The sequence below is a fragment of the Geotrypetes seraphini genome, chromosome 8 (genome assembly GCF_902459505.1).
Source record: "Geotrypetes seraphini chromosome 8, aGeoSer1.1, whole genome shotgun sequence".
In the NCBI taxonomy this organism is placed as follows: domain Eukaryota; kingdom Metazoa; phylum Chordata; class Amphibia; order Gymnophiona; family Dermophiidae; genus Geotrypetes; species Geotrypetes seraphini.
This window is the reverse complement of record NC_047091.1, coordinates 182,399,484-182,425,023: the sequence shown is the minus strand read 5'-3', so window position 1 is coordinate 182,425,023 and position 25,540 is coordinate 182,399,484. Positions and strand designations below refer to the sequence as shown.

General features: G+C 48.0%; 1 protein-coding gene across 3 annotated transcripts in view; it reads left to right on the top strand.

The window, feature by feature from the left end:
* The window catches only part of RASAL1 (RAS protein activator like 1), a 242,943-nt gene that overhangs the window by 196,517 nt on the left and 20,886 nt on the right, over positions 1-25,540 (top strand). For all 3 annotated transcript variants that reach the window (XM_033956050.1, XM_033956049.1, XM_033956051.1), the window contains one exon: positions 4,817-4,954. In XM_033956050.1, coding sequence (XP_033811941.1) covers positions 4,817-4,954 — 138 coding nt within the window. The remainder of the gene's footprint in view (positions 1-4,816; positions 4,955-25,540) is intronic.

Here is a 25,540-nt window from a genome sequence, read left to right as displayed (position 1 = left end):
ACAGTATACACGCGTCACATCATCACAACTGAGCCGATGGTTCTTCTCTCTCCTGACACTGCGGGAGCGTAGTGACTGTTCTAAACGAGCGACGTCTTGCAATACGAGTACGTACAGTATACACGCGTCACATCATCACAACTGAGCCGATGGTTCTTCTCTCTCTGACGCTGCGAGAGTGTAGTGACTGTTCTAAACGAGCGACGTCTTGCAATACGAGTACGTACAGTATACACGCGTCACATCATCACAACTGAGCCGATGGTTCGTCTCTCTCTGGCGCTGCGGGAGTGTAGTGACTGTTCTAAACGAGCGACGTCTTGCAATACGAGTACGTACAGTATACACGCGTCACATCATCACAACTGAGCCGATGGTTCTTCTCTCTCCTGACACTGCGGGAGCGTAGTGACTGTTCTAAACGAGCGACGTCTTGCAATACGAGTACGTACAGTATACACGCGTCACATCATCACAACTGAGCCGATGGTTCTTCTCTCTCTGACGCTGCGGGAGTGTAGTGACTGTTCTAAATGGACGAGGTCTTGCAATACGAGTACATACAGTATACGCACATCACAACTGAGCCGATGGTTCGTCTCTCTCTGGCGCTGCGGGAGTGTAGTGACTGTTCTAAACGAGTGAAGTCTTGCAATACAAGTACTACTATATTTAAGTTTTTGGGTTGTGGAATGAATCATCCGAGTTTCCATTATTTCTTATGGGGAAATTCACTTTGGATTACAAGCATGGGTTCGGAACGAATTATGCTCGCAAACCAAGGTTTTACTGTAATAGCTCAAAGTTAGGTCACTAATAACATTTCAGCTGCCCCAATTAAGGCCCTGTATTTCTGAAATAAATATGCTTTTTAAATACGTATTTATGGAACACATGATGAGAGGCCCGTTGCGTAGAAAAAGAAAGCTAGGTTGTTCCAAGAGAAAACCGCCTGAAATGCAAAAGAAATCTCCTTTGGGGGAAAGGAAATATAATAGCTGAGCATTAATCGGACGGCCTATTTCTGTTATTCTCAAGGCAAACCTGTGCTCCTTTCGCTGCTGCAATTGTTTTCCTGTTGTGCGCTTTACTGACATAGGGAAGGTTGTGTTTCCATGGAGTTCCTGTTTGAAGACTGTTAACACTATCATTTTCACAACGGAGCGTCATTCCTCCTCTTCCAACCTCAGAGATCCCCTTAGGAAGACTTTCCCAGCTTCTTTTTCCCAGTAATTATTTCAAGTAGTTTAAAACAGGTTATTAATCCCCTAAATCCAGACTCCGTCCCTTCTATCTTGTTGTGCCATATGCTGACAGTGTTCAAGGCCCAGTTAAAAGCCCACCTCTTTGAGAGTGCTTTCGACTCCTAACTCCTCTCACCTTGGGTTCTGAATCCCCAACCCTCTATGTCATGTCTGTCTGTCTGTCCAAGTTAGATTGTAAGCTCTTCTGAGCAGGAACCATCTATAAATGTCAGCCCACCTCTTTGAGAGTGCTTTCGACTCCTAACTCGTCTCCCCTTGGGTTCTGCATCCCCAACCCTCTATGTCATGTCTGTCTATCCAAATTAGATTGTAAGCTCTTCTGAGCAGGGACCATCTATAAATGTCAGCCCACCTCTTTGAGAGTGCTTTCGACTCCTAGCTCCTCTCACCTTGGGTTCTGCATCCCCAACCCTCTATGTCATGTCTGTCTGTCCAAGTTAGATTGTAAGCTCTTCCGAGCAGGGACCGTCTATTAAATGTCAAAATGTACAGCGCTGTGTACGCCTTTCATCGCTATAGAAGTGATAAATAGTTGTGGTAGTAAATCTCTTACAGTTTATCCCATCTGAAAACCAACCATTCGCTTGGTATCAAGTACCAGTGACGGAGTAAGGGGGGTGGGGTGGGGGGGCTCCGCCCTGCCTCTTTCCACTTCTCCCTTCACCACGCGTGCGCCCCCCCTTCCCTTCCCCGCCACGAGCAACAACTTTAGCGAGCTCCTCGCAACCGCGTCATCTCTCCCTCTGACGTCACTTCCGGGTGCCGTGCAACGGGGTCGCGAGGAGCACGCAGCGGTGAACAAGCAGCGGTACGGGTCAAGGGAAGGGAGGGGGTGCGTATGCAGAAGGGGGGGATCGGTGAAGGAACAGGGGGCCAGGGACCAGGGCAAGGGAGGGGCCCCGCTGCCCCCGGGCGCCTCTCACCCTCGTTACGCCACTGTCAAGTACGGGAGTATTTACAAATCTAAATTTTAAGTGCCTTTTTAAGATTCACATAATCGTGCAAATTCTTCAGATCAGTTCGGTGTAGAGTGGAACACAGCTGTGAATCCCCCCAAGTCTTCCTACAACTCATCCCATCCTTAAAAGCAAGAAGAAGAATAGGCTTTAAAACTCCAAAACTTCACTTGTTCCCCCCAAATTCTTTTTAGAAGATAAGAATTGCCGCTGCTGGGTCAGATCAGTGGTCCATTGTGCCCGGCAGTCCGCTCATGCCGCGGCCCTTAGGGCAAAGACCAGCGCCCTGAGTCTAGCCCTACCTGCGTACGTTCTGGTTCAGCAGGAACTTGTCTAACTTTGTCTTGAATCCCTGGAGGGTGTTTTCTCCTATTTGAATCCCTGGAGGGTGTTTCCCCCTATAACAGCCTCTTTGCTTTCTCCTCAATCTTGTCGTCTTCCCACAATAATCCTCTCCATCTGGTCCTTCGCCGACACCCCAGCCTTTGCCGTGAATTCTCACCAGCAGACCACATAGGTTTCTGACAGCTCTTTACAGGTACGAGATCCTTCATCCGAAATTCCGAAAACTGAAACGCTCCCTAAACTGAAATTTGACGCGGACCGGAAGTAGTCCATTTCCCCGACGTGACACACGTGTTTCTCCAGTTCTCGGTGCAATTCAAGTCAGAGGGTTGGGAAAATGGCAAAGAGAGCTGCAGATGCCACTCAGGATGGCAGTGAGAAGCAGAAAAGGTCTACCTTTTTCTGACTTACCCTTACCATTCCAAAAACTGAAAAGCTCCCCAAACTGAAATAGGCCTGGTCCCAAAGCTATTGATGTGGGCTACTATTAAGATGCATCATTTCACTGTTAATCTCAGTTATTAGTAACAGCCAATCAGAACCTTAGGCCCCTCCCTGTCGCATCCAAGGATACACTGGGCAAGGGAAGGCCTGCCATTTTGAAGCGGCAGGCCCACTGGCCACAGGGAGTAGGCATCTCTCCAGCTGGCCTTCATGACCAAGGTGGAGGTGGGGGGCATGACGACAGTGGGGCACCCCTCTTGCTTTTGGGGGAGGATGTGTGTCGGGTGGGTTGCTTGACAGCGGTGCTGGGAGGGAGTCGGCATCCCTCCCACTGCCAGGGGGGGAGTCGGCATCCCTCCCACTGCCAGGGGGGTGCCATGGGGGTTGCTTGAGGGTGGCAGCGAGAGGGAGTGGGCATCTCTTCCGCTGCTGGGGAGTGTGCTTGACGGCAGTGGTGTGAGGAGTGGGTATTTCTCCCGCTGCTGAGGGAGAGGTCAAGGGAGTTGCTTGATGGCGGTGGCAGGAGAGAATGGGCATCCCTCCTGCCGGGTGCATCAGGGAGAGGGGGCAAAATTTTCCAGCTGGTCCGAGCTGCCAAGTCTTACTTTCCTGTCAGTGCCTGAGCCAATTAGCACTTAGGCATTGACCAGAAAGTAAGGCTACGGCAGCTCAGACCTGCCGGAAAACTTTGCCCACAAATGAGGGGCAGGGAATCACCCGACGATAACAGAGAATTGCCCGGAGTGCTTGTTTAAATATTAATGAGCTCGCTGTAAATCATGTGGATGGCAGAGTCAGTGTCTGCTAGGAAGCTCGGAAAAGACCACGGTGAGCCCTTCCATGCTAAACCGGCTGGAACTGGCACGGCGGGTTTTGTGAATCTTCCCCCTCAGTAGGGTTAACAGACGTCCCGAATTCCACGGACATTTCTTCCTTTTGAGGACACGTCCGGAGGCCCGGACGGCTTTTCAAAACCCCGGTACTTTGTCCGGGTTTTGAAAAGCCTCTGACGTCGGGACGGCATCTGCAAACGCGCGGGTGCGACGCGGTGATGTCACTTGCAAACATGTGATGTCATTGCGCGGATGCTGTCCCAATAACAGGTTGGGGGGGGTGAGGCGGTGTCGGGTCAAAAGCGCACCGGGACAAAGGCGCGCCCAGACAATTGAGCGCAGCGCGCACCGCCACGCCGCTCTAAATTACTGTTTTTAGTGCTCCGACAGGGGGGCGTGGGGGGGAAACCCCCCCACTTTACTTAATAGACATCGCGCCACGTTGGGGGGGCGTTGCGGGGGGTGTGGGGGGTTGTAACCCCCCACATTTTACTGAAAACTTCACTTTTTCCCTGTTTTTAGGGAAAAAGTTCAGTTTACAGTAAAATGTGGAGGGTTACAACCCCCCAAACCCCCCCATAACGCCGGCGCGATGTCTATTAAGTAAAGTGAGGGGGTTCCCCAACAAAACCCCCCGTCGGAGCCCCTAAAAACTGTAATTTAGAGCAGCGCGGTGTGCGCTGCGCTCAATTGTCACCGCGCGCTTTTGTCTTTCACGCCGTTGTCTATGAACCGGGTGAGACTGGGGACAGGATGAAAGCAGAAATGGGCGGGCCTGAGGTAGTGGCCACAGGTCTGGATTTTCCTCTTGGGAAAATCAGGTAACCCTCCCCCTCAGTCGGCAGCAGCTTTCCCCGTGGCCTAATCTCTCCAACCCCACTTTCTTCAATTTCTCCGTATCCCTCCTTGAGCTCTACTGCTGTCGAACGACGTGTGCTTTCACTTCAAGGGTATTCCATGTTTTCTGCTTCAGGTTCGCTCCTCAATCCCAATCCAGCGGATCTGTGCAGTGGAGAGAGTGGATGAGAACGCCTTCCAGCAGCCACACATGATGCAGGTCGTGACGAAAGACAACGAGGGACAGCTGCACACCATGTACATACAATGCAAGGTAAGAACGAGACACCCCCCGGAGGGAAGGGAAGCGGAACACTGACGGTCCACACGCCCTGTCCGTGTGATGTCGCTTAAGGCCAGAGGAAAGCTAAAGGACCGCCCAGGGCTGTAGATACCTTGTACAACAGCAGTGGCATAGCGAGGGAGGGAGGCACCCCCCTCCCCAACTATTCCTTACTACGCGAACGCCACCCCCTGTGCACCTCTTGAAATGTTCGCCGGCACGAGCGGCCTCTTCCACTTCCTGTTCCCTTCTGACATTGTGTCCTGGTCCCATGACCAGGAAGTGATGTCTTATGGGAGCCGAGGCCGGCGCGAGCAGGAAGTGGAAGAGGCCGCTCGTGCCGGCGAAACATTTCAAGAGGTGCGCGGGGAAGGGAGGGAGGAGAGGCTCCAGTGTCCACGCTAAGAGGGCGTGGAGTGGTCCGTCCCCCATGTTACGCCACTGACATCCAGTACCCTACAGAAGGAAAAACAAAGACGCTAAGGACTGCAACACGCAAATAGACCGTTGAGAGCAGTGAATTTTACATAATCCATATTTGTACGTGCAAAACCACCTACGATCATAAGAAAGACCATTGGGCCAAGCGTCCGCAGCAGCGACATCTGTTTTCTTGTATATGTACCCCGTGGACTGGGGGTTCTCAACGAACATTAACTTCTGAAGGGGGAGATTCAGGGTACCCAGTTCCTGGGCTCCGATGCTCAAAGCCCCACCGCTAAAGGGCATAGTGCCCGCCCCATACCGCAGGAACAGCGCAGAAACACAACCTTCTAATGGCTTTCAAATTACCTCCACACTATGAGACTGAAAGTAAGGGGGAAAGAATGTGCCTGACGCAAGTGTTCCACAGTAAGCGCAGCCAGGCGAACCTGTAAATGAAGTGCACATTGGCGCTATTCTTCTGTGCCTTTAAATATAAGCTTTTAAGATTTTTTTTCACTCAAAAGGCGTATATTTAAGCGTGGAAAACGGGCACAAGGGTTTGCTTTCGTTTTTCATATTTCTGTGGGCTACTATACGTTTGTCAGTAGCGGCACTTAGAGGCTTTACCTGGGCTTCCTTCCACTTCCAAAACAGATCACACTCCTTCCCCCTACCCCCCAAACCAGCTCTGAGCTGGCAGTAGGTTTCCAGCATTAAGAGCAGGGTGTTCGTGTGCTATTCTGAGTATAAGAACCTAAGAATAGCATCACTGGGTCAGACCAATGGTCCATCTGGCGCAGTAGCCCATTCTCACAGTGGCCAATCGAGGTCCCTAGTACCTGGCCAAAACCCAAGGAGTAGCAACATTCCAGCATCTCAAAGAATAGCAAGATTCCGGAACCCCAATGAGAGCAACATTCCAGAGCTGAGATTGTGATGTCATAATGCCTCATTCCACACTGCCTCAAAGCCAACCTCATCAGTGATGTCACAATGGCTTGATTGCCCTATACTTGGCTCATGTAAGAGCATAAGAAAAGCTTTACTGAGTCAGACCAACGGTCCATCAAGCCCAAAAGCCCGTTCCCACGGTGGCCAATCCAGTTCCCCAGTACCTGGCCAAAACCCAAGGAGTAGCAACATTCCATGCTACCGATCCAGGGCAAGCAGAGGCTTCCTCCGTATCTTTCTCAATAACAGACTATAGTCTTTTCCTCCAGGAACTTGTCCAAACCTTTCTTAAAACCAGCTACGCTATCCGCTTTTACCACAACCTCTGGCAATGCGTTCCAGAGCTTAACTATTCTATGAGTATTTGGGAGGGAATAGCAAATGACCTCATTACCATGTGTTTGACTACATTTAAATACGATTTGTGGTCATCTTTGGGGCGGCCGTTGTTTCCTGCGCTAAAACCCTTTGGACATTCTGCGCAGATTAGCGCTGGCGTTAGTCCCACATTAATTGGCTCTAACACCAATGTTAGGTTCTGAGCACCGGGGAGCAACAGTCTCCTGCTTAAGTCTAGCGTCTGGGGTTTACAGGGTTAATGGGATGAGAGCAGCAAGAGCTGGGAGGCTGTTGGTCCCTGGGATCACTCTCGCTCCTCAAAAAACTCAGTCCGGTCCAGGGTTTGTTCTGAATTGAATAAGAAACAACACACAGAGGATTAAGAAATGGGGAAGGAGGGAGACAGGAGACAGATGTGTGTGGGGGGTGGGGGTGGGGGGGTGAGACACATATAAGATTGGAGACCAGAGATCTGGAGGAACCATGAACTTTTAAGTTTACCTTAACATAGTAACATAGTAGATGACGGCAGATAAAGACCCCGAATGGTCCATCCAGTCTGCCCAACCTGATTCAATTTAAATTTTTTAATTTTTTCTTCTTAGCTATTTCTGGGCAAGAATCCAAAGCTTTACCCGGTACTGTGCTTGGGTTCCAACTGCCAAAATCTCTGTTAAGACTTACTCCAGCCCATCTACACCCTCCCAGCCATTGAAGCCCTCCCCAGCCCATCCTCCACCAAACGGCCATATACAGACAGACCGTGCAAGTCTGCCCAGTACTGGCCTTAGTTCAATATTTAATCTTATTTTCTGATTCTAGATCCTTTGTGTTCATCCCACGCTTCTTTGAACAGTTTTACTCTCCACCACCTCTCTTGGGAGCGCATTCCAGGCATCCACCACCCTCTCCGTAAAGTAGAATTTCCTAACATTGCCCCTGAATCTACCACCCCTCAACTTCAAATTATGCCCTCTGGTTTTACCATTTTCCTTTCTCTGGAAAAGATTTTGTTCTACGTTAATACCCTTCAAGTATTTGAACGTCTGAATCATATCTCCCCTGTCTCTCCTTTCCTCTAGGGTATACATATTCAGGGCTTCCAGTCTCTCCTCATACGTCTTCTGGCGCAAGCCTCCTATATATACCTTCTTGAAGCTTTTTTTTCCTGTCAACTAGTCTGATGGCTTCCTTGTCTTTGAAAAAGATTTTTTTTGTTCATTTATGCCTGTCAAGTATTTAAATGTCTGTATCACGTCTCCTCTATTCCTTAAAGATCTCAATCTGTGTACTTTAGAGGAAAGGCGGCAGAGGGGAGATATGATAGAGACGTTTAAATACCTACGTGGTGTAAATGCGCGCGAGTCGAGTCTCTTTCATTTGAAAGGAAGCTCTGGAATGAGAGGACATAGGATGACGTTAAGAGGTGATAGGCTCAGGAGTAATCTGAGGAAACACTTTTTTACAGAAAGGGTGGGAGATGCATGGAACAGTCTCCAGGAAGAGGTGGTAGAGACAGAGACTGTGTCTGATTTCAAGAAAGCCTGGGATAGGAAGAGAGGAAGAGATAATGGTTACTGAGGATGGGCAGACTGGATGGGCCATTTGGCCTTTATCGGCCATCATGTTTCTGTGTTTCTTTCCTCTTGGGTCTAAATATTCAGGCTTTAAGTCTGTTCTCAAACATCTTTTGGTACAACAAGCCCTATACTATTTTGGTCACCGTCCTCTGAATTGCTTCAAGTTTATTTTATGTCTTTAGGGAGCTCTGGCCTCTATAACTGAACACAATACTCCAAGTGGGGCCTCACCAATGATTTGTATGGAGGCATTAACACCTTCTCTTCTTGTGCTGGTTATACCTCTTGCTTTGCAGCTTAGTATTCTTCAGGCTTTGGCCACTTGTGATCCTCAGGGACTATCACCACAAGGCCTCTCTCAACCTCTTGTCCCCTAATCCTAATATAGCTCCTTTGGATTTCTGCACCCAAAATGCATCACTCTGCTCTTCTTCACATTAAAACTTAAATGCCAAGAATGAGCTCAAGCTTCTAATTGTTGTCGATCACTTCTCATGCTTTCCACTTCCTTCAGGATGACCACTTTGGGTTTTTTTGCAAATCTTCACGTCATCTGCAAAAAGGCAAACTTTTCTTTCGAATCCTTTAGCAATATCACTCACATGGGACAGAATCAGTCCTTGGATCAACAAGCCCTGAAGCATGCCACCACACACCTTTCTCTCTTCTGAATTAATTCCAGCCAACATCACCTCCGTCACATGTCAATGAACCAATTCTGGATCCACTTCACCACTTTCAAACCCATCCTAAGGCCTTTCCGGTTTATTCACAAGCCTCTAGTGAAGAACAGTATTGGAGGTTTTACTGAAATCTAAGTAGACTCCTTCCAGTCCAGGTTGTTGATCTAGTTTTCTGATCATCCAGTTGAAGAAATCAGCGAGATTCATTTGGCATCATTTTCATCTGACAAACCTGTGTTACCTTGGATCTTGCAACCTATGGAATTCTGGAAAATTCGCTATCCTTTCCTTCAGCAGTATCTCCATTACTTTTCATATCTCCAAGGTAAACAACCAAAGACAAAATACTGCCTTCGAATTGGGTGTTTATACCATAGTTTTTCCTTCAAGTTGAAGTCTCCTCCTACGTTACCTCACTGGTAAGAAGAAACATCCCTTTTTCTCGAAGTTGGGTCATAATAGAATCATTTAGTAGAATTCCTAGAGGTCTTTACCAGCCACATATATTAGATCCATAGCGGTCTATTCATATACTTGGTGAATGTTTTGTGTCTCTTATGTCCTAATTATGTTCTGGATGTGGGCAGCTATCATTGATATGCAGCATTTATTTGAAGTCTCTTGTTTCTTTCTCAATGAATGATGTATTTCCTGGTTTTAACCTAAGAACATAAGAATTGTCATACTGGGCCAAACCAATGGTTCATCACTGTTTCCAAAACAACAAAAGAACCAGAGGTCCAACTTCATCTGCAGTTTGCTCTGGTTTGTTTGCTCTCATCACTGTTTCCAACAGTGGCCAACCCAGGTCCCAAGCCACCTGGCAGAAACCCAAAGAGTAGCAACATTCCAGAGCTAAGATTGTGATGTCATAATGCCTCATTCCACCAGTGCCTAAGAGCCAGCCTCATCAGTGATGTTACAATGGCTTCATTATCCTGTAATTGGCCTCCATAAAATTATAAGAGGTGTCATACTGGGACAGACCGAAGGTCCATCAAACCCAGTATCCTGTTTCCAACAGTGGCCAACCCAGGTCCCAAGCACCTGGCAGAAACCCAAAGAGTAGCAACATTTCAGAGCTGAGACTGTGATGTCATAATGTCTCATTCCACCAGTGCTAAGAGCCAGCCTCATCAGTGATGTCACAATGGCTTGATTATCCTGTAGTTGGCCTCCATAAAAATATAAGCGGTGTCATACTGGGACAGACCGAAGGTCCATCAAGCCCAGTATCCTGTTTCTAACAGTGGCCAACCCAGGTCCCCAGTACCAAGCTAAATTGCAAGTAGAAAAATAGATTTTATGCTGTTTATCCTAGGAATAAGCAGTGGATTTCCCCAACCCATCTCAATATTTGTTATTTTATACATTGCTGTAAATAACCAACAATGGTCAACAAGTAATTAATTAAACTCAACTATTGAGGGTTGCTAAGATGAGACCAGTGGGCAGCAAGATTCCAATGACTAGTCACAATTACATGGATTCAATGCAAAGTGAGGCCACAAAGGGGAGGTTACATAAAGTCAAAAAGCAGGTTATCACTAGAACGAACTGGTTGGTTGCTCGTAAAATCTTGATGAATCAATTCAGATTGGTCTTACTCTTAAATCATGTTACCAGCAAGTGAGGGTTCTGCGCATTCAATTTCCAGGGCATTCTCTAAACTGTGCTTGGAGAGTCAGATAGATTAGAAAGAGTCACAAAATTGGAGACTGGATAGAAATGCAGAATACAAAGAGCTGAAAGTGCCGGAGACACCAATAGAATGTAGACGGTGGGAATACCGAAAATTCAGACACTAGGTGAGATCTAGGGTGCTCTGAAGCAATGAGACCCCCTTGAAATGCACATGCCACAAAGCATCCCCAGGAAGGTCATGGGCACCGGTTCAACACGCTGTTTTCTTGCTATCAATGAGGGGTTGTCATGGTAACCCATCTGCCAAAACAAGAGGCGCAATCTACATAACGGTAATTAGAAGAAGGAGGATGGGAGAGGGAGGAAAAACATTGAGGAGGCCCAGGCTTGAAGGGACTCATTAGAACTTTGGATTAATTATCTAATTAGCAACCTTTCTCATTCCTTTTCAGTAGACAACAGGAAGAAACTGAAACAAACAAAGAAAAAGCTGTAATTTCCCCCCTGGGCACAGAGAAAAATAAGCAAAATGGGGAGGTTTACAGGGACGATAGGAATTTAAGAGAAAAGCAGAGCAATGAGGGAGCCACAGAAAGCTTTGGCGCGGTTAAGCTAAGAGACTCAAGGGCAGAGTTTCCCAATCCACCCTGGAAGCAAGAGATAACATTTTGCGTACATTAATGACACCTGAGTGCGTGTAAATGTGCCCTCACGCTTATGCCTTGAGGCTAGGGTTACCAGATTTTCCAAACGGAAAGCTTTTTAAAACCTGGATGAAGTGCTGGATTTTGAAAAGCCATCCGGACCTCCAGACGTGTCCTCAAACCCTAGTCCTGACAATTATGCAGGCTCTGACTAAATATTAACTGGGACCCACATAAGGGGAAGCAGGTGCTCTCACCCTTCCAAGAACCCCTCCCTCCAATCTTGATCTCCCTCACTTCCCCACCTGAAGACAAGTAAAGTTTCTGACCCCATCCCCTGTAGACCCCTCAGGCCTACCTTTGATATCTGTAACAGTTTGTTTAATGATTTTGGATGTTTTTATTGTAAGTCGCCTAGGTTTTCGGCAGGTAATAAATATCTATATATATAAAATCAGATGTATGTATGTATGTTCCAGCATAACTCCAAAACGCATGGACAGATTTTAACCAAACATGGTATACATATCAATTACTATCTGGGAAGTTCAAGTTCAAGTTCATTAGTATTTGATGAATCGCTTAATCAGTTTGCTAAGCGATGTACAAAATTATAAAAAGAACGTTAAATTACAAATAGACAGACCAAATGACATAATTTTTGAAGACGAGACAAACATGAGTTGTGAGGAAAGGGGGGAAAAGTTACAACTTTTTTAGAAAAAACAAAAAAGGAAAAGAACAAAAGGGAACGAGGTGGTTTAAAATCTGAAAATATTAAACGAATCTAAAATTTAAATGTTAAAAGCAGCTGTGGGGTAGAAAGGGGGTGACATGTAAAGAATCATCGAAAAAGACAGATATTGTTTTGACCAATTGTGTGAAGCTTGGGGAATGATGTCATACAAACCGCTACATAAAATCGGTAAGCAAACGGCGAAGAAACAATAGACCCCAATGGCTCACCACAGAGATCTCAGACCTCGTTAAAGGTAAGAAACGAGCATTCATCTCCTACAAACATTCGGAGACAAGGGAGGCTAAAATAGAATACATGGCCAAATCTACAGCTGTCAAAGCGGCAGTCAGAGAGGCCAAGCACCGAGTTGAAGTAAAACTAGCAAAAAAACATCAAGAAGGGGGACAAATCCTTCTTCAGGTACATTAGTGACAGAAAAAGAAACACTGATGGGATAGTACGTCTTAGGAAACCAGACGGGAATTACGCAGAATCGGATTCAGATAAAGCAGAACTACTAATTAAATACTTCTGCTCGGTCTTCACCCGCGAGGCACCGGGGTCCGGAACCACAGTTACATGAAAAGCAATGTTCGGAAGACCCGTTTCGAAATTTCGAGTTTGCACCTGGTGACGTCTACGAGGAACTATCAAGACTCGAGGTGAACAAAGCCATGGGACCGGACACTCTACACCCCAGAGTACTCAGAGAGCTGTGTGACGTCCTAGCGGAACCGTTAGCCGCACTCTTCAATCTGTCCCTGAGTGCGGGTAGAGTCCACTTGGACTGGAAATCAGATAATGTCGTTCCTCTGCACAAAAAGGGTTGCAGAGCAGAAGCTGCGAATTACAGACCGGTGAGTCTCACATCGATAGTGAGCAAACTCATGGAAAAACTAATCAAATGAAAATTGGACATGATTCTGGACAAGGAGAATCTACGCGATCCCCACCAACACGGATTCACCAAGGGTAGGTCCTGCCAATCCAATCTTATCAGCTTCTTTGACTGGGTAACAAGAAAACTGGATTTGGGAGAGTCCCTGGACGTCGTGTACTTGGACTTCAGTAAAGCTTTTGATAGTGTCCCCCACCGCAGGTTATTGAATAAGATGAAATCATTGGGATTAGGTGAAATACTAACAGCATGGGTCAGCGATTGGCTGAGTGGTAGACTTCAGAGGGTGGTGGTTAATGATACCCTCTCTAAAACGTCGGAGTTGACCAGCGGTGTGCTGCAGGGCTCAGTCTTGGGCCCAATCCTTTTCAACATATTCATAGGAGACCTGACTCAAGGGCTTCAAGGAAAAATAACGTTATTCGCCGATGATGCCAAACTCTGTAACATTGTAAGCAACAGCAAATTGTCCGATAGTATGATGCAGGACCTGCTTTTATTGGAACATTGGTCCTCGATCTGGCAGCTAAGAGCTTCAATGCTAAAAAATGCAAGGTCATGCACCTTGGCAACAATAATCCATGCAGAACGTACACATTAAATGGAGAAACCCTGGCTAGGACTGCAGTGGAACGCGATTTAGGGGTGATCATTAGTGAAGACATGAAAACTGCCAATCAAGTGGAGAAGGCTTCATCCAAGGCTAGGCAAATGCTGGGTTGTATCCGCAGGAGCTTTGTAAGTCGGAAGCCTGACGTCCTAATGGTACTGTACAGAACCATCGTGAGGCCTCACCTGGAGTACTGTGTGCAATTCTGGAGACCACATTACCGTAAAGATATACTGAGAGTTGAGTCGGTTCAGCGAATGGCCACCAGGATGGTCTCCGGACTCAAGGATCTCCCGTACAGAGAAAGGCTGAACAAATTGCGACTATACTCTCTCGAAGAACGTAGGGAGAGGGGAGACATGATTGAGACATTTAATTATATCACTGGTCGTATCGAGGTGGAAGAGGATATGTTCTCTCTTAGGGGACCCTCAACCACAAGAGGATATCCGCTAAAAATCAGGAGCGGAAAGTTTCATGGCAACACCAGAAAGTATTTCTTCACCGAAAGAGTGGTTGACAACTGGAATGAGCTTCCAGTGCAGGTGATCGAGGCCAGCAGCGTGTCAGATTTTAAAAACAGATGGGATGCCCAGGTCGGATCTCTAGGAGGGTAGAGTTAAGGGGATGGGTCATCAGAGCACGATATCTCAAAGGGTAGCTAGGAGGGAGGGTCAATAGAGTGTGCAGACTTGATGGGCCTTGGCCCTTTTCTGCCGTCACTTTTCTATGTTTCTATGTTTCTAATTGTGTGAAGCTTGGGGAATGATGTCATTGCTGTAACAATACCTCCCTGGAAACGTAATGTAATTGGCCAAGTTTTCAAAGCTACATCTACAGCTTCAGAGACAGTCCAGCATCATAAGGCCTGATTCCAGGATATGAAAAAGAGAGCTGCTACATCTAGAGCTTCATAGACAGTGCAACAGCGTGAGGCCCGACTATAGGATATGAAAGATAAGTGTCTAATCCATAGTTTTTGGGCTCGCTGAGACCTAGAGAGGGCCGTTCTTGCTGCTGAGATTGGGATATCAGCTAGTTTTAAATAAAATAACAGGTCCTAAAGGCAGAAGCAATGGCCCATTTGCTTCTGCTTGTCATGGTTGTGGCCTCAAAATGTCTGCCTCTTCGGATGAAGCAGTTTCTAAGGCTTTATAGACAAAGTTTGTTTTGTTACAGGTCTCAAGGGTAGAGTGCAGATACTTCACTCCAAGGTCTAGCACTGGTACCACTTAGCATGCATTCCCCCAGTGGCGTACCTAGGGTATGTGGCACACGGGGCCCATCATTTTTTGACACACCCCCCCCCATGTAAAAAAATATTTTTTGTAATGACCATGAAACGGAATAAATGGTCAGAATAGAAACAGGCAGTGAAAATTTTCTTATATTCCAAACATAACATAACATAAATTATGTCTGAATTGTCATGACATCAGAAGTACATATGGAGTAGTTGCAGGTGATGCTTGGGACAGTTCTGATTGTGTTAGTTCGGTTTTATGTGTTTTTTGAATAGAAGGGTTTTTATTTCTTTTTGAAGGTTTTGCAGTCTGTGGTCGATGTCAATTGGTTGTAGAGTTGGGGGTCGAGTGTTGCAGCTCGAATGGCTAGGAGGTTGTCGAACAGTTTTTTTCTTTTGACGTTTTTGGTTGGAGGGTGTGTGAATGGTGCGTGAGTTCTCCTATGTCTGGTTGAGGTGGATTGAATTATTTAGCTGAAGAAATTAGTTACCCCCTCATCCCACACACATTAATTCTCTTCCATTTTTGTTCCCATTATAAAAAACACTGATAAGTTCCCAGAAAAAAAATACATTAAAATAAGAAGTGAAAACAAAGGCCCCTACAGATGAGAACATAACATAAGAATAGCCTAACTGGGTCAGACCAATGGTCCATCATGCCCAGTAGCCCATTCTCATGGTAGCCAATCCAGGACACTAATACCTGGTCAAAACCCAAAGAGTAGCAACATTCCATGCTACCGATCCAGGGCAAGCAGACACTTCCCCCATGTCTTAATAACAGATTATGGACTTTTCCTCCAGGAATTTGTCCAAATCTTTCTTAAAACCAGCTACACTATCTGCTTTTACCATAACTTCTGGCCACTTCATTTTTAAGTTTAGATCTTTCCTTTCAAACAGAGACATTGCTAGATGTCAAATATAGCACAAGGTAACTTCACATGGACTTAGCTGTGCAGGAAATGTGAATCTCCTCATACACCCACCATATAGTGCAAAAATGTGCAAAGGTCTGTTTTTTTCTTTTGATCACTACATAGCCTAATGCCACACAAGCAGCGCTGTTACAAACATATTCTGTAGGTCAATGCTAAGGATAACAAAGTTTCCTTCCTTGGACCAGAAGGAGATAATGATAAACCACTGGAAGAGATCCCAAAACAACACCCAAAGACCCTCTCAGTGTGTGAACCAGTTCAGTGGAGTGGACTAACTGGGGGGTGGAAATGGGCCTGGAGTTTGCTCAGCAGAATTTCCCAGACCACCTCTTCCTCTCAACACATTGACACGCTGCCACCACCACCACTAGGAACACCTCACTGGGTAGGCCAGCTATGCTATAAACTTTATAAAACACATTATTATATTTTCTTATAAAGCACATATTTTAACTGAACTCTCTGACATCCTCAGCCTTTCCATTCACAAAAATAGAAGGAAGAAAAGTTCCCATTTCCTGCTGTCTCATGTCCCCGGCCTATACAATATTTTTTTTCTGCAGACCCTTCAAAAGTCTGACCAAATCCTCATTTCACTTGCATTATAAAGTACTGAGGATGCCATCTCTCCCCAATCCCAGGTCCTAAAGTCTAAGACAGTAGCGCAAACTAATGCTGCCAGATTCAGGAAAAAAAATTTTGATTCGATTCAGCCTATTGAATTGGTTTTTCAATTCGATTTTCCTGCCCAGTTGGGTGATTTTTTTCAAAACTCCTGGTGGGTTTTATAGCTTTTTCACCCCCTTTGGCTTCTCCTAACCACACTGGCGCTGTGGTGTAAATAAAATAAAGAAACAAAAAGGACTTTTCCTCTCTCTGTTAAATCCTAGCTCACGTTTGCAGTCCAACACCAGCTCTGGCAGGATACACATTTCAAATCTGACATGTTATAATCACAGAAAATAAAATTAATTTTTCTACCTTTTGTTGTCTGGTTATATTTCAAATCTTGTTGGTCCAAGGCTCTGGTTTTCTTCTGATAACTTGGGGTCTCCTTCTTTCTTCTTTCTGCATGCTAACCATCCATCTGCCAACTCTGTCCTCCCTTTCCATTTCCCTTCCCTCCCCAGGAAGTCTGGTATCTTTCCTTTTTTTCATCTCCCTCCACAGATCCACCTTTTCTTAACTACCCTTTCATCCGGCATCTCTCCCTCTTTCCCCACCACCCGAGTCCACCAGCTCTCACTTTCTTTTCCCAATTACCCTCCTATCCAGTATCTCTATCCCTCCTCCACACCATCCCTTGTGTCCAATTTCTCTCCCTTTCTGTTCCTTCCCTCCCTAAATCCCATGGTCCATCATCTCTCTCCCTCTCCTCTATTTTCAGACCCATTATTTCTTCCTCCCCCCCAAAGTTTGGCAATTGCAAGTCTCTTTGAACACCCCCTTCCCTCCGTGTACTTCTAAACCAGGGTCCCCCCCAAAGGCCTGTCCCCCCTTAAAGGTCTGCCTGTCCCCCCTTGAAGGCCTGTCCCACCTCCTTAAAGGCCTGTTCCCCCCTTGAAGGCCTGCCTGCCTGTCCCCCCCTTGAACGCCTGTCCCCCCCTGAAGGTCTGCACCCCCCCTGAAGGCCTGCACCCCCCCGAAGGCCTGTCCTCCCCCCTTGAAGGTCTGCACCCCCCCCCTTGAAGGCCTGTCCCCCCTTGAAGGCCTGCACCCCCTTGAAGGTCTGCACCCCCCCGAAGGCCTGAACCCCCCCGAAGGCTTGCACCCCCCTTGAAGGCCTGTCCCACCCCCTTGTAGGCCTGTCCCACCCCCTTGTAGGCCTGTCCCCCCCTTGAAGGCCTGCACCCCCCCCGAAGGCCTGCACCCCCCCAAGGCCTGTTCTCCCCCTTGAAGGCCTGTCCCACCCCCTTGTAGGCCTGTCCCACCCCCTTGTAGGCCTGTCCCACCCCCTTGTAGGCCTGTCCCCCCTTGAAGGCCTTCCTGCCCCCCCTTGAAGGCCTGTCCCTCCCCCTTGAAGGTCTGCACCCCCCCAAAGGCCTGTTCCCCCCCCCTTGAAGGCCTGCCTGTCCCCCCCCTTGAAGGCCTGTCCCCCCTTGAAGGCCTTCCTGCCTGTCTGTCACCCCCCTCCTCCTTGAAAGCCTGCCTGCCTGCCCGCCCCACCCCGAAGGACCGCTCGCCCCTGGCCTCCCCACACCACTATGAAGCAGCACTACCTATGCTCCCGGCCTTGCCGTTCAGTCCCCTCCCACCCCACCCCCCGAAGGACCGCTCGCCCCACTGACCTTCCTGCACCACCTATGAAGCAGCCGCAGCAGGATCCCGATGTCAGCGATCTCTGTGCTGCTTAGGCGCTGCTTCCTGCGCCGCGTTCCCGCCCCTCCTCTGACATCAGAGATGGGGCGGGACCGCGGCGCAGGAAGCAGCGCCCAAGCAGCTCAGGGATAGCTGACCTCGCGATCCTGCTGCTTGCTGCTTCACAGGTGGTGCAGGAAGGTCAGTGGGGTGAGCGGTCCTTCGGGGGTGTGGGGGGACTGAACGGCCAGGCCGGGAGCACCCCTTCAGGGCTGGCACCCGGGGCGGACCGCCCCTCCCGCCCCCCCCTTAGTACGCCACTGCATTCCCCTTCTCTCTTTAGGGTGATCAAAGCCTCTCTTATCCTCTAAGGCTTCTGCGGTGGTGTCATGATTGTTGGCAGTTGTCTGGGTAGGACTGGTGAGTTTGCTTCCAGATGAATTGCGCGCTCTCCTCCTCTGGTCTTCTCCGGATGACCACCAGTTCCTGGCTTCTGGTCCCTGCTTCCGCAGGTGCATCTGGATACACCTCCACAGTCACCGCATTTCTAAAGCCGCTTCTGACACTGGCTGGGCCTCCCTCCACACCTAGAGGTGACTCCCCCTTTTGGTTGCTCTTAGACATTGCGGGTACTCAAAGTCCCGGGCCTGCAAGACTTACTGCTCACTGCTGGCTAGCAGAAAAGAGAATCAAAACAGTCAATGTATTTATAACAGTTATATACCAGTTATGACCTTAAGTGGCGTACATGCAGGTACTCAAGCATGTTTTCCTATCTGTCCCAGTAGGCTCACTCCCTATCTAATGTACCTGGGGCAATAGGGGATTAAGTGACTTGCTTAGGGGTCACCAGGAGCAGTGTTGGATTTGAACCCACAACCTCAGGGAGCTGAGGCTGTGGCTCTAACCACTGCACCACACGTTCCCCATAACCAGGGCTTTAAATAACCTCAAACCCCCCCCCTCAGCCCTTCCCCTGGGCACAACCCCTTGAGTACCCAGCTAGAAGACTTCTCCGTTCATGTTACTTGCAAAGCAGATGTACTCCTCAAAAGCATAAAACGACCTTCAATCTACATATGGGGTTGATAGTGACTCCTGGGTCACAGGACATTCTTAGGCATCTCTGCTGCGTCCTTCTCTGAGAATGTCCACTTTAAATAGGGTTACCGTATTTTATCCTCCCAAAAAAGAGGACACTTGGCCCCAATCCCGTGAATCGCCCAGCCCCGCCCCATTCTGCTCACACTCCCGCCACGTTCTGCCCCCGACCCCAGCCACCCCATAAACCTTGTCTCTTTGGGGACGCATCTGTGCACGTGTGCATCTGCACATGCACAGACGCCTTCCAGACGCGGCTCCAAGCCCGGTGGTTTGCAAAACCCAGGCAAAGTGCCGGGTTTTGAAAATCCGTCCAGGTAAATCTAGACATCTGGTAGCCCTAGCTTTAAATCCCTAGAAGAAGAGGTGGAGGATGTTCCCTGCGTCCACTCTTAGACGTGGATACTGCAGTGAGTTTTACATCACCCTCTTTCTAGGTGTGAAATCCAGTTTTGTATGCAGAGAAGGTAGTTCCATAAATTGGCACCTTTATTTAGGGAATTCCATAATGGCATCTTCGTGCCAAGACAGAGCTTTTTTGGCTGTTCCGTATGGTCTCAGGCAGTGGCCCAGTTAGAAGCTCACCTCCTTGAGAGTGCTTTCAACTCCTAACACTCCTTGGGTTCTGCATCCCCAACCCTCTATGTCATGTCTGTCTGTCCAAGTTAGACTGTAAGCTCTTCCGAGCAGGGACCGTCTATAAATGTCAGCCCACCTCTTTAAGAGTGCTTTCAACTAACTCCTTTCATCTTGGGTTAGAACATAAGAACATAAGAACATAAGCAGTGCCTCCGCCGGGTCAGACCATAGGTCCATCCCGCCCAGCAGTCCGCTCCCACGGCGGCCCGAACAGGTCACGGCCTGTCTGAGTCACCAGAAGGGGCCCCCTTGCCACCTTGGTTTCCCATTGAGTCCTATCTTCCCATCGAAGTCCTAACCCTCCGGTCTTGCCCATGCACGACCTGGTTGGATTTCTATACTTATTACCTGGTTAGCTTTCTATACCTGTGTTACATCCCAGCACCTCTCTCAGTATCCCACGATCCCCCTATCCCTCAGGAATCCGTCCAATCCCTGTTTGAATCCTTGTACCGTACTCTGCCTGATCACTTCCTCCGGTAGCGCATTCCAAGTGTCCACAACCCTTTGGGTGAAAAAAAACTTCCTTGCATTTGTTCTGAACCTATCTCCCTTCAGTTTCTCCGAATGCCCCCTCGTGCCTGTTGACCCCTTCAGCCTGAAGAATCTGTCCCTATCCACCCTCTCTATGCCCCTCATGATCTTGAAGGTCTCTATCATATCTCCCCTGAGCCTCCTTTTTTCCAGAGAGAAGAGCCCCAGCCTATCCAACCTCTCGGCGTATGGGCAGTGTTCCAGCCCTCTTACCAGTTTCGTTGCTCTCCTTTGGACTCTCTCAAGTACCGCCATGTCCTTTTTGAGGTACGGCGACCAATATTGAACGCAGTATTCCAGATGTGGACGCACCATCGCTCAATACAATGGCATGATGACTTCCCGCGTCCTGGTTGTTATGCCCCTCTTTATGATGCCCAGCATCCTGTTGGCTTTTTTCGAGGCTGCTGCGCACTGTGCAGATGGCTTCAGTGATGCATCCACCAGCACACCCAAGTCTCTCTCAAGTCTGCTGTCTCCCAACAATGCCCCCCCCAATTTGTAGTTGAACAACGGGTTCTTTTTCCCTATATGCATGACCTTGCATTTTTCCACGTTAAAGCGCATTTGCCATTTGTTCGCCCAGTCTTCCAGCTTGTCTAGGTCCCTTTGCAGGTCCTCACACTCCTCCCTGGAGCTAACTCTGCCGCACAGTTTGGTATCGTCTGCAAATTTTATAACCTCGCACTTTGCCTCCTTTTCCAGGTCATTGATAAATATGTTGAAGAGTAACGGCCCCAGCACCGATCCCTGTGGCACACCGCTCGTGACTCCCCGCCAGTCAGAATATTGTCCCTTTACTCCGACCCTCTGCAGTCTACCCGACAACCAGTGCTCGATCCATCTGTGCACATCCCCTCCCACCCCGTGGTTCCACAGCTTCCTAAGCAGCCTTTCATGTGGCACCTTGTCGAAAGCCTTTTGAAAATCGAGGTAAATGATGTCTATGGGTTCCCCATTGTCCACCCGACTGCTTATTCCCTCAAAGAAGTACAGAAGGTTCGTTAAGCATGACCTTCCCTTACAGAATCCATGCTGGCTTGTTCTCAGTAGGCCATTTCTCTCGATGTACTCGCAAATGCCGTCCTTGATCATAGCTTCCACCATCTTCCCTATAATTGAAGTCAGGCTCACCGGCCTGCAGTTTCCGGGGTCACCCCTCGATCCCTTCTTGAAGATAGGTGTGACATTCGCCAATTTCCAGTCCTCTGGTACCTCTCCAGTTTTCAAGGATAGGTTGCAAATATGCTGGATTGTGCCCGCTATTTCTTGTCTTAGTTCCTTCAGAACCCTTGGGTGGATCCCGTCCGGGCCCGGTGATTTGCCGCATTTTAGCCTGTCTATCTGTTTGAGGACATCCTCCTTACTTACCTCTATGTGATCCAATTTTTCAGCCTGTTCCCCACTCATGAGCTCCTCTGAGTCCGGTATATTAGATGTGTCTTCTCTCGTGAAAACCGACGAGAAGAACGTGTTCAACCTCTCAGCTACCTCTTTATCCTCCTTAATCACTCCCTTCCTGTCCCCATCGTCCAACAGCCCCACCTCCTCTCTCGCTGGTCGCTTCCCCTTTACGTAACTGAAGAATGCCTTGAAGTTTTTCGCCTCCCTGGCCAGCCCCTCTTCGTATTTCCCTTTTGCTTTTCTAACCTCTCGGTGGCATTCTTTTTGGCATTTCCTGTGCGCCTGGTGATTTTCCTCCGTTGGGTCCTTTTTCCATCTCCGGAAGGATGCTTTTTTGTCATTTATTGCCTTCTTTACTTCTGCTGAGATCCAAATCGGGTCCTTTGATCGCTTGTTCTTGCAGCCTTTCCTGAAACTGGGGACGTACGTTTTTTGTGCTTCCTGCAGGGTGTCCCTGAATAGGGTCCAGGCGCTTCCCACAGTCTCCATCCTAAAGATGTTTCTGAGCTTCCTCCCCACCATTTCCCTCATAGCAACATAGTTTCCTTTCCTGAAGTTGAGCGCAGTTGTTGCGGTCCTCCTATGGGTGTCCCCCTTTCTAATGTGAATCTGATCGCGTTGTGGTCACTGTTGCCTAGTGGTCCTCCCACTTCTACCCCTCTTGCAGGCCCCCCTAATCCGTTCAGGATGAGGTCAAGAGTAGCACTCCCTCGCGTCGGTTCCCTGACCAGTTGCTCCATGAAGTAGTCCCTCACAGCTTCTACAAATCCTGTTTCCCTAGTGCAGTTGGAGTGACCCGTACTCCAGTCAATCCCCGGGTAGTTGAAGTCCCCCATCACTGTTACACTTCCAGTCCTGCATTCTTGTCTCAGTTCAGCTTCCAAGTCGTGTCCGATTTCCTCCGGCGTACCAGGTGGGCGATAGTACAGCCCCAGTTTTATGCCTGCACACTTGTTTCCCGGCAATTTGACCCATAGCGATTCCAGCCCTTCTGCCTTCTTTGCCATATCCATCCCGACCGAGTAGATAGTGTCCTTTATATAAAGTGCTATGCCTCCCCCCTTCTTGTGGGTCCTGTCCCTCCTGTAGAGCTTGTACCCCGGCAGCGCCACATCCCATTGATTCTCCTCTGTCCACCATGTTTCTGTAATTCCAATTATATCCAGGTCCTCCCCCTTGGCCATGACCTCTAGTTCACCAATCTTGGCCATGAGGCTTCTTGCATTTGCGTATAAGCACCGCAGGTCCCGTCGTTTTTCCTCCACCTCCGTATTTACCTGGGCCGCCTCCCCTTGAATTTCAGGCAGTTCTCCTGTTCCTTGTGCTTCTGCTTTGCCCTCAGCCTTTACTCTCGCAGCTTTCGGTTTCCCCACATTTCCCCCACCCCACTCCCCTGCTTTTCCTCTGGGTTTTCTAGCCCTACCGGCCCCCTCCTGGACTATCATCCCTTGAGCCTCTGTTTGATCCCCCTTGCCTTGTGGCACCCCTATATTGCCCTCAGTTTTCGCCCTCGTGCCACCTAGTCCCTCTGTGTCTCCATGCCCCTTAGTCTCCTCCCAGCAAGCTCCCTTTACCTGGTGTTTCCCTCGCTGTCTGATCATAAGGTTCTGCATCTCCACCCTATATGTCATGTGTGTTCAAGTTAGATTGTAAGCTCTTCTGAGCAGGGACCGTCTATAAATGTCAACCCACTTCTTTGAGAGTGCTTTCGACTCCTAACTCCTCTCACCTTGGGTTCTGCATCCCCAATCCCATATGTCATGTCTGTCTGTCCAAGTTAGATTGTAAGCTCTTCAGAGCAGGGACCGTCTGTAAATGTCAGCCCACCTCTTTGAGAGTGCTTTTGACTCCTAACTCCTCTCAACTTGGGTTCTGCAACCCCAACCCCATATGTCATGTCTGTCTGTCCAAGTTAGATTGTAAGCTCTTCTGAGCAGGGACCGTCTATGAATGTCAACCCACTTCTTTGAGAGTGCTTTCGACTCCTAACTCCTCTCATCTTTGGTTCTGCATCTCCACACTATATGTCATGTCTGTCTGTCCAAGTTACATTGTAAGCTCTTCCGAGCAGGGACCTTCTATAAATGTCAGCCCACCTCCTTGAGAGTGCTTTCGACTCCTAATACGTCTCACCTTGGGTTCTGCAGCCTCAACCCTCTATGTCGTGTCTGTCTGTCCAAGTTAGATTGCAAGCTCTTCCGAGCAGGGACCGTCTATTAAATGTCAAAATGTACAGCGCTGTATATGCCTTTCAGTGCTATATAAGTGATTAGTTGTAGTTCTATCCCAGCGACTGGGCCCCATGACGAGCAGGAAGGAGGATTCTTAATAGTTCAGTTTCCACTTCAGCACACAGAAAATCTTGTGGTATGAGTTGTAAGATCTTATAAGCTCATGAGACTAGCCCTGTGTGGCTGAGGAAGCTGGTAAGTCCTGAGCTAAGGCCTTCAGGGCAGTCTGAACTCAGTCCTGGAGCGCCCCCTTGCCAGTCAGGTTTTCAGGATATCCACACTGAATATGCATGAAAGAAATTTGCATATAATAAAGGAAGTGTATGCAAATCAAGTACCCCCTTGCCAGTCAGGTTTTCAGGATATCCACACTGAATATGCATGAAATAAATTTGCATATAATAAAGGAAGTGTAGGCAAATCAAGTACCCCCTTGCCAGTCAGGTTTTCAGGATATCCACACTGAATATGCATGAACTTGATTACAATACACTGCCTCCATTATATGCAAATTTCTTTCATGCATATTCATTGTGGATATCCTGAAAACCTGATTGGCAAGGGGCTACTTGATTTGCATACACTTCCTTTATTATATGGAAATTCACACTGACTATGCATGAACTTGATTACAATACACTGCCTCCATTATATGCAAATTTCTTTCATGCATATTCATTGTGGATATCCTGAAAAAACCTGACTGGCAAGGGGCTACTCCGGGACCGAGTTCAGAAACACTGCTCTAGGGGCATCCGGCCAAGCTAGTAAATTGCAAAATCCATCGAAATGAAACATTGCAAGCCCAGTTTGCTCTGGGCCTTGGGCTCTTAATCATTTTCATGGAACGGAAACGTAATCATGAAAAATCTTGCAATCCATTAGGACTCTTTCCTAGCAATAGCTGCATTAAATCATGAAGGATTTTAAAAACTACTAGGCCTGGCTTGAATTGATACCTTCATGTCAGTTATAACACAATACATCAACAATGATAAATCTATCAATACCATTTTGTTAGTTTCAAATACATATTATCCACTGCCTAAGTTCATTTGAGAGGGCCAGCCTGTTGCCATTAGAGTTACTTTGGTTGCCAGTGAAAAAAAAGTATCCAATTTGAAATTGCTTGTATGGTCTATAAGGCCTTACATGGAGAAAATTCTAAAGGCCTAACAATGGACATTAAGATCACGCGCTCTTTCCGCAATTCCTTCACCTAAACAAGTCCATCAGAAAAAATGATTTGAATCTACCTTGCCCGACAACATGATGCACGACCTACTCCTGCTGGAGCGCTGGTCTAGGACATGGCAACTCAACTTCAATGCCAAAAAATGCAAAATTATGCACCTGGGCAGCCAAAATCCATGCAAGTCTTATACCCTTAATGGCGAGATCCTAGCAAAAACGGTAGCAGAACGAGACTTGGGGGTGATCGTCAGTGAGGACATGAAGTCTGCCAATCAAGTGGAGCAGGCTTCGTCCAAGGCAAGACAAATCATGGGCTGCATACGAAGGGGTTTCGTCAGTCGTAAGGCGGAAGTCATTATGCCATTGTATAGATCCATGGTGAGGCCCCACCTGGAATACTGTGTGCAATTTTGGAGGCCACATTATCGCAAGAATGTGCTGAGACTGGAGTTGGTGCAGAGAATGGCCACCCGGA